Source organism: Acipenser ruthenus, chromosome 7 (assembly GCF_902713425.1).
Source record: "Acipenser ruthenus chromosome 7, fAciRut3.2 maternal haplotype, whole genome shotgun sequence".
NCBI lineage: Eukaryota > Metazoa > Chordata > Actinopteri > Acipenseriformes > Acipenseridae > Acipenser > Acipenser ruthenus.
This window is the reverse complement of record NC_081195.1, coordinates 1,403,222-1,418,040: the sequence shown is the minus strand read 5'-3', so window position 1 is coordinate 1,418,040 and position 14,819 is coordinate 1,403,222. Positions and strand designations below refer to the sequence as shown.

At 38.7% G+C, this 14,819-nt stretch overlaps 1 protein-coding gene across 9 annotated transcripts in view; it reads left to right on the top strand.

Annotated features, from left to right (window-relative positions):
- Window positions 1-14,819, top strand: part of LOC117415978 (dynamin-binding protein-like) — a 45,644-nt gene that overhangs the window by 11,645 nt on the left and 19,180 nt on the right. For 8 of the 9 annotated variants that reach the window (XM_034026972.3, XM_034026965.3, XM_034026967.3 and 5 more), the window contains one exon: window positions 1,060-3,147. In XM_034026972.3, the coding sequence (XP_033882863.3) occupies window positions 1,060-3,147 (2,088 nt within the window). Of the gene's footprint in view, window positions 1-1,059; window positions 3,148-10,869; window positions 12,000-14,819 lie in introns of those variants that run through there. The other variant, XM_034026975.3, reaches the window with a different exon arrangement.

Sequence of the window (14,819 nt, the reverse complement as noted above, 5' to 3'; positions counted from 1 at the left end):
ATCCCTTGAGACATGACAACGGATTTTCAAGTGGGCCCTGGATTGTAAACACAGTATGCTACTGGCAAAGTTTCATATCATATGTAATACACCCAATGACCATTACAGGGTTAAAGACTGCATTTTCCTGTCTCATGACTTCATTAAAGTTGTATTAATTTACCCTACCTCTCTACTCAGTTAATATTTTGCTGCTCTTTTTCCTGTGTAGCTTAACTAACAAAGATAATGCGTTTGCATGTACTTTAGGGTGGGCTACTTCACCTTGTAGGTTCCACAGTTCATTGTTTTATGTAGCAGTTCAACCTGTTGCACAACAGACAATACTATTCAGTTATTCATCCAGAACTTCAAATGCAGTTATAACAGAAGTTTTAGAATGAAACTTCAGACTAAAAAGAAACTTTGTATCTCTGTCAACCACCAGATGTCTCACTTTGACTGTTGAGGTTTTAGTTCCATTCCACAGTACATGTTGTTTGTAAACCTTTAAGTAATAGTTTTGAAATGCTTGTTTGAAAAGGGTGATGATGTTTGTTCTGTTTTTCTACAGTTTTTAAATTAAATGCATATATACAGATTTGTCAATGCTTGTTCTACAAGCATGCCTCAAACCTGATATTTTTACCCCATGTCATTTATTCCTTGGCCTCTCTCAAGCAGAGACAAGATTGTCCAGGGGAGGCAAGGTTTAAAGCACCACTTGTGACCTAAGGTGGATTTGAACCCAGAGCATGCATGCATATTGTCTGGGTGTTAACCCAAAATACCCCCACCCCCCTCCATGTATCTGTCAGCTAATCATTTCCACAAGCCATCATGGTTTTGCATGATGTACTTTTACATGTTTAAAATTGAACCAAAAAACATAATGTCAGAGAGATAGTAATTAGTTTGCATAGACATTATGCTTCAAGTGGAAGCCACAAATCTCATCAGTGTTTTCCTTCAACCTTAAAATCTGAAGCAGCAGCAGCAGCACAACCACTTTTACCCATGTGTTTATAGGTGCCTTCCTGTTTTTAGTTTATGTATTTTGTATTTTGTATTTTTTTGCAGGTGACGTAGTAGTTGTTGAGTGTTCTGTGGACAGTAATTGGCTGAAAGGCAGAAGCAGCTGGGGGTCCAAGGGGATATTCCCTTTATCCTGCGTTAAAGAGCTCCATCTCTCCTCCAGCTCCCGCAAAATGTCCAAGAGGTCTGTATCGGAGGTCCCGAGCTACGCCTTGGGCCAAGCCAGAGCCTTGCTGGGCCTGTCCGCTCAGTTAGAGGAAGAACTGGACTTTATTGAAGGGGATATCATAACAATAATCCGAATTCCTGAACCAGGCTGGTTCGAGGGAGAGCTTGAAGGGAGGAGAGGGATATTTCCAGAGGGATTCGTGGAGCTTTTGGGTCCTTTGCAAGTTGCGGAGGACCGAGCATGCCAAGACGACTATGACAACTACGGCGAAAGCGATGTGACCGCTGAAATATCACTGGGCTCGGAGGAAGGCGCAGGAGTTTACGGAGTGGCCCTCTATCAGTTTAAGTCCATGGAACCAGAGGAATTGGATTTTGATGTAGGAGAAAGAATCCAGATACTCGGTACTTTAGAAGACGGCTGGTTGGAAGGCAAGGTCAATGGTCGTAGAGGAATATTTCCCCATAGGTTTGTAAAGATTGAAGATCAAGATATAGAGCTGGAACACGAAGAACCCAGCAGCAGAAACAATGGTGATTATGAAATGTATTATAACAATAATGATGTGTATCACTGGCGCGGGCAGGAAGAGCATGCCCATTTACGAGATGTGGATTTCTTCAATGGACAGCCTGCCCGTGATACTAGTACTGTCATGGCAAAACCAAAACCTGTATCCTCTAGCACAAAGCCGGGTCATGAATTTCGTAGAAACCAGACACAAAGCAGTTCTAAGATTAGTGGTATAAATAAAGGCACCAAATACAGTAGAGAAGAAACTGCCACTGACAGTTACAAAGGAAACTCAAGAACAAGTCCTAGCAGTCTTGTCTCTTCAAAACCTGTGCTTCCTCCCAGGCCAAGTCTCCATTCTTTAAGTAACAGGTTGTACTGCAGTGTATCAGATGTCTCAACAGGCCACACAGCTGACAATACAGACACAGAGGTCCCACCTGCACCAGCTACCAGAACACTAAGCTTAGCAGCAAAGAATGGGAGCAGAGATTCAAAGGCTCAGATTCAAAGTTTGCATTGCAGTTGGTCTAAAGACTGCGAACGCCCCTCAAATGGAAAGAATACAGTTTTCCAAGATTTGGACAGTTTGGTTGAGGACCCAAAACAGAAGAAGAAACCCTGTTTCGTCAGTGTGGGTGATCATGATCCGTTACATGGCAGAGGAAACCATGATCCGACAGCAGGTTCAAGAAAAACAGAATTCAGCGGCTTACCCGGATCGATAACTTTGGATAGCTTTCCAAGTTCAGGGGCAGACTTGGATTCAAAACTCTCAGAACAGCTTGCCCAATTTGAAAAAAGTTTACCAGGTGCTATATTTGGGGAACACAAGAAAATATCCAGGCATTTCTCCATCCTGGACTACAGCAGTGAAAATGATATCATGCGGGGTTCTCCTAACTCCCTGGACCAGCAGGAAGCCACTTCTTCATTGGAGAGAAGAAAAGCATTGAGACCTCCACCTCCCAGACCCCGCTTTCTCAAATCTGCGGCGGCACAAGCAGCTGCAGCCGACTCCGAGGATGAGCCGCATGCTCCTGCTGAAAGTGGATCTTCTCAGTCTTCATTCTCCTTCAAACCGTCCAGGCCAGCACCTCTGCCTCCCCAGCTAACTCCCAGGAGGGATGCTGGATCTCCAAAGCCACCACAGCAAACAGACGTTTACCAGAACACGTGTTCTGACGACAGAGACGTTGTTGCAGAGGAAGAAGAGCTTCAGAATCAAAGCGAGTGTGGCCTCATGGAGACTGAGCAGGATCACTACTCACTGCTCCTCAGGCTGCAGGAGGTGGAGAGAGACATTGAGATCTACACTAAGACCACAGATGAGCTCAGACTGATGCTTGATGAACAGGATGATGAAGCCATCAAAGCACAAACTCTGGAGAACCTGGGGTTTTGTACCTCTAACATTGAAACACTTACCAAGGAGCTGCAGCAGCTGAGAGGTGAGTTGAGAATTAATCTATTTGTATTTGTTAGACTTGAACTCAAAGTCTGGTTTGTTAATGTATTTAGAGATTATTAATTGTGTTTCAGACAAAAATGTGCAAAGAACGATTTGGAGTAAACATTTTTTTAGGAACCTTGCCTTTTGTATTAAGACTATTCTATTCTAAGACTAGATTTTCTGCATATATTCTGTTTAAAACAGAGTAACGATGCAATAAGAAATATGTAGGTTATGGTAAATATAATGCCTTGCATTGTAAAGCACGGTATAATGCTTTGAAGAGATGTTTGGTATTAGCTTTCAAAAATATACGACAGATGTGTAGAGCCCTGGAAAGTTAGAAACCCCACAAAGTTGAAAACTAAACGGAGAGAAAAAGCAAGTGGCATATTTGATGGAGCCATGATCTCAATTAGCTACAGAGTTTATTTCAGACAAGCATTGCATTAAGTTATTATGTTGAATGTAAGGGCGCTAACCCATCGAGATTGTTGGGAAATGTCAATGTTTTCAATTGTTTAAAAAACAAACAAGTTGCAAACTCGAACTCAGGGAAAAGAAAGTTGCAACGGAGAAAAGAAAGTCATCGGACTGCTGTCATTTTCTTTTAAAGGCTGCAACGTAGGCATTGTTGTTTCTGTAGACAGGAAGTAAGTACATTTGTTGATACAGATGGATAACTTGTCACACTATTTTCCTTTTGAGTTTGCTGTATTTCATGCCTTTTTGTTTAATTCAAGAAAATACAGACCTATGAACACCAATAAAATAGCCTACTTGGCTAGAACAAAATTAAACCGGTATTACCTGGAATTTCATTTAGTTCGAACCAGAACGGAACGAAATCAGCCTTTTGGAACTTTCGGAACCGGAGCCGAAAATTCCGGTTCAATTTGGAGCTGAACCAGAACTGAAAAGAATCTGGTTCGAATCCCTGCTAGAAATCCTCTTTGTTTATACACATTAGCTGTTTTTTTTTCATTCTTGTTGTTTTTATAGTAATATTTTAAAGTACACAGCCAAGCATGCGTAGATTGAAACCATGTAGCCTAAACTTGATGTAGTAGATAAGACCCAAACAAAGTGATTGTTTACCGTAGTCTAGTTTGACCAACCTCTGACTTTTGGTTAGTCTTCAAATGTTATTTAGGTGGGTTTTATAATATTAACATAACTTTCCCCTTTGTCAATCTGGCTGTATCAATAAACAACACAACAGACTATACTTTCCGGAATGCCAGGCTGGGATTGTATATTGAGATGCAACATGAAAAACGTACCAGACTAAGAAGTTTCTTTAATTTTACTTGGATGGTGAAGTTTGTAGTTGCTATAATACTGTACAGGTAAGGAATAGCAGGACACATAATGGTTAGGTCCTGGGTGCAGATCTAAAGCAAACCGTGGACGGCAATGATTTCCAGCAAACCTGCGGCTTCAAAACCCCTGCCTGTTCCCCAGTCTGTTTATAGCACATTAGTATGCTGTTGTAGGCTGAGCAAGCGAAGGCTTCAAACAAATCAATTGCAACTTATAATTATGATAAACTGAATGTGTAATTCCACTTGGGATACCTGTGTAAGTTTCTTAAGTTGAAAATGCTTCAATGCATTTATTACACAACCGTTTGAGCTTAGAATGCATCCCTCATTGACAATAATTTTCACATCTACATGTAGCTCAGATCTTGCATTCCGTAAAGTTGAAACTGTGCAGATGGTTCCACTTGTCTATGCCTTTGGCTGTTTAATGTTTTGGGCTCTAAAACGTAATCTTTTGTTCTCAAATATTATTAAACATGCCTTGTAAGAAGCGAAAGGTTTCACCTGCAAGATATCCAGCCCTGGTGCGTCCAGTTTGCTTCTCATCACCTTTCTCCAGTATTCGGATTAGGCAGGTCTCCGGTAGGAAATTCAAAGAAGATTATTTTAAAATCCCCTCTGCTGTTGTATGAGCGAGGGCAGGATACAGTGTGTCATGAACAGAAGCTTACAATTGAATTGAATACAAAGTCATGTTTTGCTTCTTGTACAATTACACTTGAACAAGTGTCGCTTATTTTGAAGTGCTACCATAACTCCAGGGAGACAGATAACAATAACACTCGCTGTTGACTTTAGTTGTAATGGCTCTCATAGTAAAATAATGTAGGGAGTGGTCAATATCATCTGGTTTTACCGGATTCTTCTTTGCAGCATTTTCATTCTGCTTATTATTATTATTATTATTATTATTATTATTATTATTATTATTATTATTATTATTATTATTATTATTATTATTATTATTTAATAATAATAATAATAATAATAATAATAATAATAATAATAATAATAATAATAAACCTGTCCTGTGTTTAGGATGACATTTTACATTTTGTTGTGAAATATTGTACAGTGTTTTTAAACTTTATTAATGATATGTGAGGGTACAGTATGCTGCTTGAAATCTTGGGTTGAGTCCTAGTGAGGGAGCATTTTTGAGTAAATACTTTTCAAACCAGAACTAAAAACGTGTGATTTCTGCCTTTTATCAATTCTATTTTTGCTGTCTTTAACAGCATTAAACATTTAATCATGAGATATTCAGCAGTATTTAAAGGATCACTGAAGAGATAGTGTAGAAACATCCCTTAATTAATATAGCTTTCACGTAAGGTGAAATCTATTGACAGTTCTAGGAAATCTGATTACAATGTTTGCAAACAGCACCCAGTGTTGTTAGAAATTGTTGTGTTTACTTTGCTAACAGACTCACAAAGCTGGGCACACAAGACCTCTTTAGAGTTTTCTATGTGTAACCACCCCAAATCTGGGGCTGCATTGTGTGACACCTTGTGTATGCATTTTAAAAACAGCAGGTGTTTCAATGTTTTGGAGTGCCATTTTGACTCTTAATTTTGTAAAAGGGCTGTCGACAGTGTTAGAGGTCTGGGATAGAGAAGCGAGAGCCATGATCACACACAAAGAAGTCCTGTTGGGCTACTTTTTCTCTACGGTGAAATTTGATTTGCTGAGCGACTGAATAAGGGTGTATTTTCAGGACTTGCCCAGACTTGATTTTGATGAAAGTTCTTAGTCTGAGCAATTTGCTACAAGAAGTTAACGGGGGTAGAAATGTGCACCAGACTCTAAAGGCATCTGCCAAATAAATATATATTTATTTATTTATTTATTTATTTATTTATTTATTTAATTAATTAATTAATTCATCATAGTAATAAGGGGCTCAAAGGCCCCCAGGTACAAATATGTTAACTGTGTATTTCAGTTGTTTGTAAACATCTGAACAAAAGATTGTAAACCTTTTTTTTTTTTTTTTTTTCATGACCATTGTTAGCCTAAGGGCTGAAAACCTTACTGGTCATGTGTTGTACACTTATGACTTCAGTTACGATCTTGAGTGTATCATTTGATACAGAGAATAGATCATCTATCAATATACCATATGAAATAATAGCTTTAATATTGTTTTTAAAGGGTACATAAGGATCATTTTATGGTATTGTGTTACATGTTCCCATGTGTTGCTACAGCTGTTTACATAAGGTGTGTATATTGTTTGAATTTTTTTTTTACATTTTGACCACTTTTTTAAAACTTTTAAATTGCTTTCCCTGCCTCAAGATGGCGCCCCAAGTACCTGCATGGACCTCTCAGAACTACATTTCCCATCATGCTCATGCTCTTATGTAACTGAGATGGATTTACCAGTGAGCAGGATGATGGTAAATGTAGTTCTGAGACATCCATGCAGGTACTTGGGAAGCCAGTGGTCAAAATGAACCCCTCAAAATCTCATAACCGACACCCAATAGAAAACTTGTTAAAACTGAACACTGTTGTTAGATAGGTTTATAAAAGTGGTATTTCTAGAATTGTAATTTTTTTGTTATGTATATTTCACCCAATGATTACAAACTTATTGTTTTTAATTTAAATAATATAAATTTCTACCTCATAACCGACACTCTGTTAAATAACATTTTCATAAAAGTTTTTTTCCTGAAGAAAAAATAAATCCTAAGCAAACAGTACTTAGACAGATGTGGAGTGTTTTGCAAATAGAAAACAACTATAGCATTTGTTTTTTAAACATATATTTCATATTTCTTTAAATTCTAATTTTAATTACAATGTTGGTTATGAGTGTGGGGTGTCGGTTATGAAAGCTCTGTGTTGGTTGAGTTTCTTTCTCAGCACTTCATCTTATAGCTAAATCCTTGGGTGCAATTCATTAAAACATCAGAAGAAATGGTTACAGACTGCAGTCCGTCCTTCTATATCATATTCCAGTTGACATGGTACCCTTTGAGCCCTTTATTTAAATACATTTAAAAACTATATACAGTGCCGTAAAAAAATATTTGCCCTCTGTCTGATTTTCTGCATTTTTGCACATTTTTCACATTGTATTTGGTCAGATTTTTTTGTGGGTTGTAGTAGTATATAGAGGGAGTCTGAGAGAAAAAATGACCCCAAAGTTTGGTGCTTCTTTCATTTGTTTGGTGTGCAAGGTAATCAAACATGTAATCTTCAGATGTAAAAAAGTTATTGCTCCCCCTAGTTAACTCAACCCAATTAAAGGGATAATTAGGGTCAGCTGTTTGAGTACTTTGGTTAACAACCAGGCCTGATTTGGGCCAGCCCTGCCCAATATAAATCTGACTAACTTTGGCCCTTACCATCAGATTGAAGTTGTCAGCACACAGGTTCTAGAGGCACATCATGCCACGAACAAAAGAAATTCAAAAGAGCTCTGGAAAAAAGTTGTTGATGCCTATCAGTCTGGAAAGGGTTACAAAGCCATTGCTAAGGCTCTGGGGCTCCACCAAACCACAGTCAGAGCCATACTGTCCAAATAGAGAAAGTTTGGGACAGTAGTGAATCTTCCCATGAGTGGCAGTCCTGCCAAAATCTCTCCAAGAGCAAGGCATAAAATCGTCCAGGAAGTCACATAGAACCCTAGAACAACATCCAGGGATCTGCAGGCCTCTCTCGCCTCGGCTAAGGTCAGTGTTCATGACTCCACCATCAGAAAGACACTGGGCAAAAATGTGATTCATAGCAGAGTAGCATGGTGGAAACCATTGCTCGCTAAGAAGAACATAAATGCTCGTCTCAAGTTTGCCAAAAAGCACCTGGATGATCCTCAAGAGTTCTGGAACAATGTTCTATGGACAGATGAGTTAAAAGTGGAACTTTTTGGCCGACATGGGCCCCGTTATGCCTGGCGAAAACCAAACACTGCATTCCACAGTAAGAACCTCGTACCAACGGTCAAGCATGGTGGTGGTAGTGACATGGTTTGGGGATGCTTGGCTGCATCAGGACCTGGATCCCTTGCCATTATTGAAGGAACCATGAATTCTGCTCTGTATCACAGAATTCTACAGGAGAATGTCAGGCCATCCGTCCCTGAGCTGAAGCGCAGCTGGGTCATGCAGCAAGACAATGATCCGAAACACACAAGCAAGTCTACATCAGAATTTGTATTTTTCAGTTTGTCTTTCCAGCTTGCTTATCTTTTCCTCAAGGAACTTTGCTTTTTCTGTGGCTATGGTCTTTCTTCTTTGGAAGTATTCTCTTCTATCTGTCTTCCCTTCCCAAGACTTTCTGGAGGTGCACGGTGATTCATGTGTTTGGACCTGGCCTGCTCCAGATACAGAGGGCCTTTCTGCACTCTTATTACCCAGATTTACAGGATGTGGTGGTGTTGATTGTGGAGTGACAGCGGTCCGTTCTTTTCGTTGTCGGTCTGTCTTCTGTTTTTTATGAAAAGCCTTTTTCCAATTCTTTCTTCTACCTCTCTGTACCGTATCTGACACTTCACTTACTGGCATGTATTTCTTTTTACTTTCTCTTTCCTTTGCTAGGTACTTATTTTGTCTCTCAATATAATTTTTTCTTCTTTCCTGTATCTTCTAAACTTCTCACAAATACACAGCTCAGCCTTGCTATATACAAAGACATCTTATTAATATCTTAACTATCAGCTCTGAGAGAAAATATGGATCCGGAAGAGAATATAAAACTGATTGTAACATTAACTATATCTATATAATGGGATTTTAGTGTTATTAATGTGCGACACCCCAAAAAATGATTTGAAGTATACAAGTAAATAATATAAAAATCATAACCGACACTAACTTCTCATAACCAACATTTTTCTTGTTTTTGAAGAGTGTCGGTTATGAGAAAAATTGTAAGGTGTCGGTTGTGAGAAATTTCACTTCTTTGTCCGTTTACAACAAACAGGGCAGCCATTGTTTTCCGATTTCACTGTAATAACAATGAGGATGAGGTAAATTTATATTAAATACATGTACATTTCATAAATATTTTTATTTCCATGTTTTGCTAGCGGTGTTGGTTATGAGCTACACAACTGTGCCAGGCTGCACTAGTGAGTTAAACGGTAATATTTTAAAAATAATGAAGAGCATATTTACCTCTGTCTCCAGTCCTTCCCTACAGAAACCCTTGACCTTTCACCTTGAAAGACTTTATTGATATGTTATCATTTCAACACAAAAAGTCAGTGGGTGTCGGTTATGAGATTTTGTGTGTGTATAAATAGGTAATGACATAGCTTTTCTCATATTTAACATATGTTTTTGAAACAACTTAAATACTTTCAGATTTTTGTATAAAAACATAACATTATAATAATTAAATGTATAACATTTCACTCTGAAACTTAAAAATCAAACTCTGGGACAGGGGTCGGTTATGAGATTCAAAATATGAAAGTAAAAAAAAAAGGCAAAAACATTTTTTAAATGTATTAGTAAGTTATTGTGCAGCGTAGATTAAAATGGTACCTTTCTAAAAATATATAATTTTCAATAGGAAATAAATTTGTATTGAGAAATGTCAGCCGGACACCAAGTTACATAGTTATTTGAAAATTCCCCCCTTATGTACCCTTTAATGCCTTTTAACAACTGTACTGGGTTCTGATTTCCAATAACTTCTTTCTTCTGCAAATTGCATCAGGATTCGTAGCTTGAAGGGTTTAGGTACCCATACGTATCCTGACTAGGCTCCTGTAGCCCCTCCAGTGGGTCTCTCCATTGACTGGATGAACTAGATAAAACCATTGACTGAGAATAGGGACAAGGTAACAACGGCCCTTTGTAAGGGAGAAAGCTCTGCAAGAATGGCTGTGAAAAAAGGAGTCTGTTTGTAAATAGGGAATTCTCACTTTTATAATTCTCAGTTTAACATGTGTACATTGAAACCCTTTTCATATGCTAATTGGAACTCATTTAAATGAGCACAGATTTGCAATTTAACTGTTTAGCTTGATAGCTCCTCCTCCTTTTTTTTTTTTTGAGACATTTTTGCCACCTTTTTAAACATGTGCAAATCAGTGTCATCTAACAGCAATGGTCTTACTCTTAATGTACAAACATATATAATTAATAAAATCAGTTAAGATTAAATTACTATTTAAAAAAAAGAGGTTGGGATGGCTGTCAACACCAGACAATAATCAGGTTGTCTTGACTGTGCAGTCTCAGTAGTTCAACACCTTACCCACTCACAAAGAAAAAAGATAAGCTGCCTTCTCATACAAGAAACAGCGAGAGCCACTTTGTTCCTGCAACTTTGCTACCCAATCAGAACAAGGCAGTGCTGTAATCCAGGTCATGTGACTCTGCTCAATAATTAACTCTGTGTGCTTGCAAGGAGAGGCTGTTTATCCACAGACTGCTAAGGTGAAGGAGAGATTGCTCTATAGCTGGGAGCAGTCAGAAAAGGGAGTGCCTGTGCAATCACTCAAGCTGAAACCAAGTCCCTGCAAAGTTTCATCCATGTCTGACAGGTGGAAGCTTTCACTGTCAGTCTTTATTGAATGCAGCCTGTGCTGGAGGTAATGGAGATTTTACCAGGATCCCATGAAGTGTTGAAATGAAGTCCTCGGTCAGCAGAATGTACAGCTGGGAGAATGAGAGGTACCCTCTGGAGGAGAGGCAGTACCGGGACCGTGGGAAGAGTAGTTGGGAGTATGAGGACTATGAGAGGATAGACACTCGCTATAGAGACTACAGGACATACAAGGATTGCAACCCACCTGGACAAAACTACAGGGATTATGATAGACCAGAACAACCATACAGGACATATGACAGACCAGAAAAACATCATAGGGAATATGAAAGACCTGAAAAACAATACAGGACATATGACAGAGCAGAAAAACAATACAGGACGTATGACAGAGCAGAAAAACAATACAGGACGTATGACAGAGCAGAAAAACATCATAGGGAATATGAAAGACCTGAAAAACATCATAGGGAATATGAAAGACCTGAAAAACAATACAGGACATACGACAGACCAGAAGAACAATACAGGGGATATGAAAGACCAGAACAACAATACAGGGGATATGACCGGCCTGAAAAATACTGCAGGGAATATGACCGGCCTGAAAAACGCTATGTGGAACAAAAGGCATATCGGTTATCTGATGACCATGATAGACCTGAGAGGTACTGCAAAAGCTCAGGGGTTATTGAGCAGGAATGTGGCGACTATGAGCGCAGTGGGAAACACTACAAAGAGTGGAGTGGTGGCCTGGAATCTAAGCAGCAGAGCTTCCAGGCAGATCATCTTTCCAGGGAGAATGGTGTTGAAGATGGGAGGTATAACAGCATTGACCTGGCTGAAAAGTCCTGCCAAGACCCGAAACTATTGCATTGTAAATATGAGGATCGTGACGGAGGAAAAATACCAGACACAGGATCCTGGGGCAGAAACAACCGATACCGGAGAACAGCCCCCAGCACTCTGAGACGCTCCGAGTTTGCTCTCAACAGAAACAAACCGAGAGGTGAGAACACAGCTTTATTACAGCCCCGCAGAGTCAAGGGATCCTTCTGTTAAAGCACAGCAACATTCAAAAGATATGTATACAGTTCTCCTTGAAAGGTTAAAAGTTTGTAGAATGGAAACCGGTCCAACAGGTTATCTCTCTCTTTCTCTTTCTTTTTCTCTTTCTTCTATTTTACAGCACAATATATTAGATTTTTTTTTTCTTGTTCTGTTATGGTTGCTGTTTGATCCAACTGAAAGAAAAGCTTGTTTAGAATCTGGTATTTCAGTATCTGATGAATCATTGTCTAGTGTCTGTCTCTTATTTGTGGAAATTACAAGACTTTTACTAACTTGATGGGTACTGCTACAGGTAGTGCACTTGTTTCCTCAGTATATCTATAACCTGGTTTGCAGATATTGGTGGTGTTAAAGCCTGTCCAATATGTGTAGTGCAACTGCGGTAAAAGCTTTGCATTTTATTCTATTAAACATGTGCGCCTCCACCTCCTACTTCAGGAGTGAATTGGTAGCATGACGTGCATTTTAATACTGCGTACAGTTCAGCCCCAGCATTCTATTCTATTCTATTCTATTTAAGTATTTATTTATGCAAACATCTTGACAGCAGCACACATGCTAAAGCAACTGGACATGCATAAAATACAAAGAATTAAAATGTATTAAAAAAAATGTTTAATCTTATAGAAGTATTTTTTTTTGTGTAAAGCTGGGGGTTTTTTTCTTGTTTTTTTTTTACTTTTTAAAAGCTTACAAGCAAGGGCATGTTTAAAAAAAAAAAAATTAAAAAAACTCACTGCTCCATTGTATGATTTGCGCAGTAAGAAGAAAGCTTTTAGTGCATGGGTGCTTTGGGGCTGTGCTGAAACATGCATTAGTTGGAAAGTAGTTTATGTTGATTATGGTTAACTGGCGTTGGCTCCAGTTTTGGGTAACTCCATTGTAAGGAGTGGGAGTGTTAACTTCCACAGTTCTTTGCGTCTTGCACTGATCTGGCAGCAACCACATTCCTTTTAAAGTTATTGTGTTGGTGTTTAGCAGGTGGAATTTACCCTCCCCACAATCCCAACCCTTCCTACCTTACCCTACCCAGAGTAGCTCCGGTAATCTGAGGATGTGTCAGTATTGCATGACACAAAACAGTCTTGGCGTCGGAGCAGTTCGAGATCGTTTGGAAGATCAGTTGAGTCTAAGGTACATTGAGTAAAAAATAAAAAAATAAATTAAAAAAATCTACTGTTTTCATGTTGCTAATGTAAGCACTGACTCAGTCTACATCATAGGCCAGCCTGTTGCTAGGCGCAGCAATATTCTATTAGTCATAGAGTGACGCTGGTTTCTAAGGGGCTTGGAAGTCCTCATTGACAGTGAATTGATACAGTGTACTGGGCTAATCAGGTGCAGCTATTGAACCAGAAAGGGTTTATTTCCTTGTAGTGGAAGTGCCTGTCCATACACTGTATGTTTATGCCTGTCCAGTGTTTTGGCAGCTCATGCAAAGCCTATTTGAAACGCACGAAGCCCCAGTGTATATTATTGTATTCCTTTTAGGTTAGTGATGGGATTGGAGCTCAACAGTCATACTCAACCTATATTAGATAACCAGTTAAGAAGATGTGAATAGCCTGAATAAAGACAGTGGTTATTTGACCTTTATTTAACTGACTTGCAGGCCGCCTAATGATAAAATACTGATCTTCTCAATGCTCTTTTGAAATACAGACCTGTGAGTGTGCAGAAGTTATTTTGGAGGTAACTTTCATTCCTCAAGCTGAAGAAAAAAAAATCTAGTGGTGTCTTAAAACTGGTAGAGCAGCATAGCTAATGATTCTTGCTGACCTTAAGAATGCATGGATTAGTATCAGATTACCTACTTTATATATATATATATATATATATATATATATATATATATATATATATATATATATATATATATATATATATATACTGGCCCAGAGAAACCTGTGAACTTGACACCATGTATGAACACACCTACATTCCACTTGCTTGGAATCCATACCCTGTAATATATTGTTTACGGATTATGGGACCCATTGAAAAAGTTCTAGAGAGGGCATTACCTAAACCTACGTCATACATAAGTATAGATAGCTAGGTTTTTTTTTTCTTGTAGATAAAAAATAAGAACAAAAAAGAAAAGAAATGAACTGAACAGGCAATTTGAGAAACAAAAGGAAAGTATCCTTGCAGTTGAAAGCGCACATTCTAGAACAGGGGTACCGTTGCTTTTCACTGGAAGAGCTTTTATTAGTGACCTTTGTTCCTCAGAAACACCATGTTCCCATGGAAACCAGTTCATGTTTCAGGCACTCTGTTTAAGAAAGCATGATTGTCCTTCACATTAAATAAATAAATAAATAAATAAATAAAATTCTGTGCAAGGTACCTGGTAGCCCTGCCTATTCCCCTGACAATAAGCATGACAAAGCTGCAGTGTTCATTTGTAAGAAGTTAACATGAATTCAATGTTATTTATCAGTATGACATAAACAAAAATACAACTGTTAGAAACCGAGAGCATGCCAGTTACTGTCTTATTTCTATTGTTGTGTGCATTTCTGTGACACAGCATGCACTGATTTGTGAGTGGCCTCACATCACTGTGATGTACAGCATTGGGGGGGTGGGGGGGAAGAGGCAGAATGTTATTTATTCTGCGGTCTTTAGGTAGACCGATGAACCTTGAAGGACATGTAGTTAGCTTGCTTACCACCTTGGTTGCACTACAAAGAAAAGGGCTTTGTTCTGTGGAGGAAATTCAATCAGATTTTCTCAATGCATGTTATTATTATTA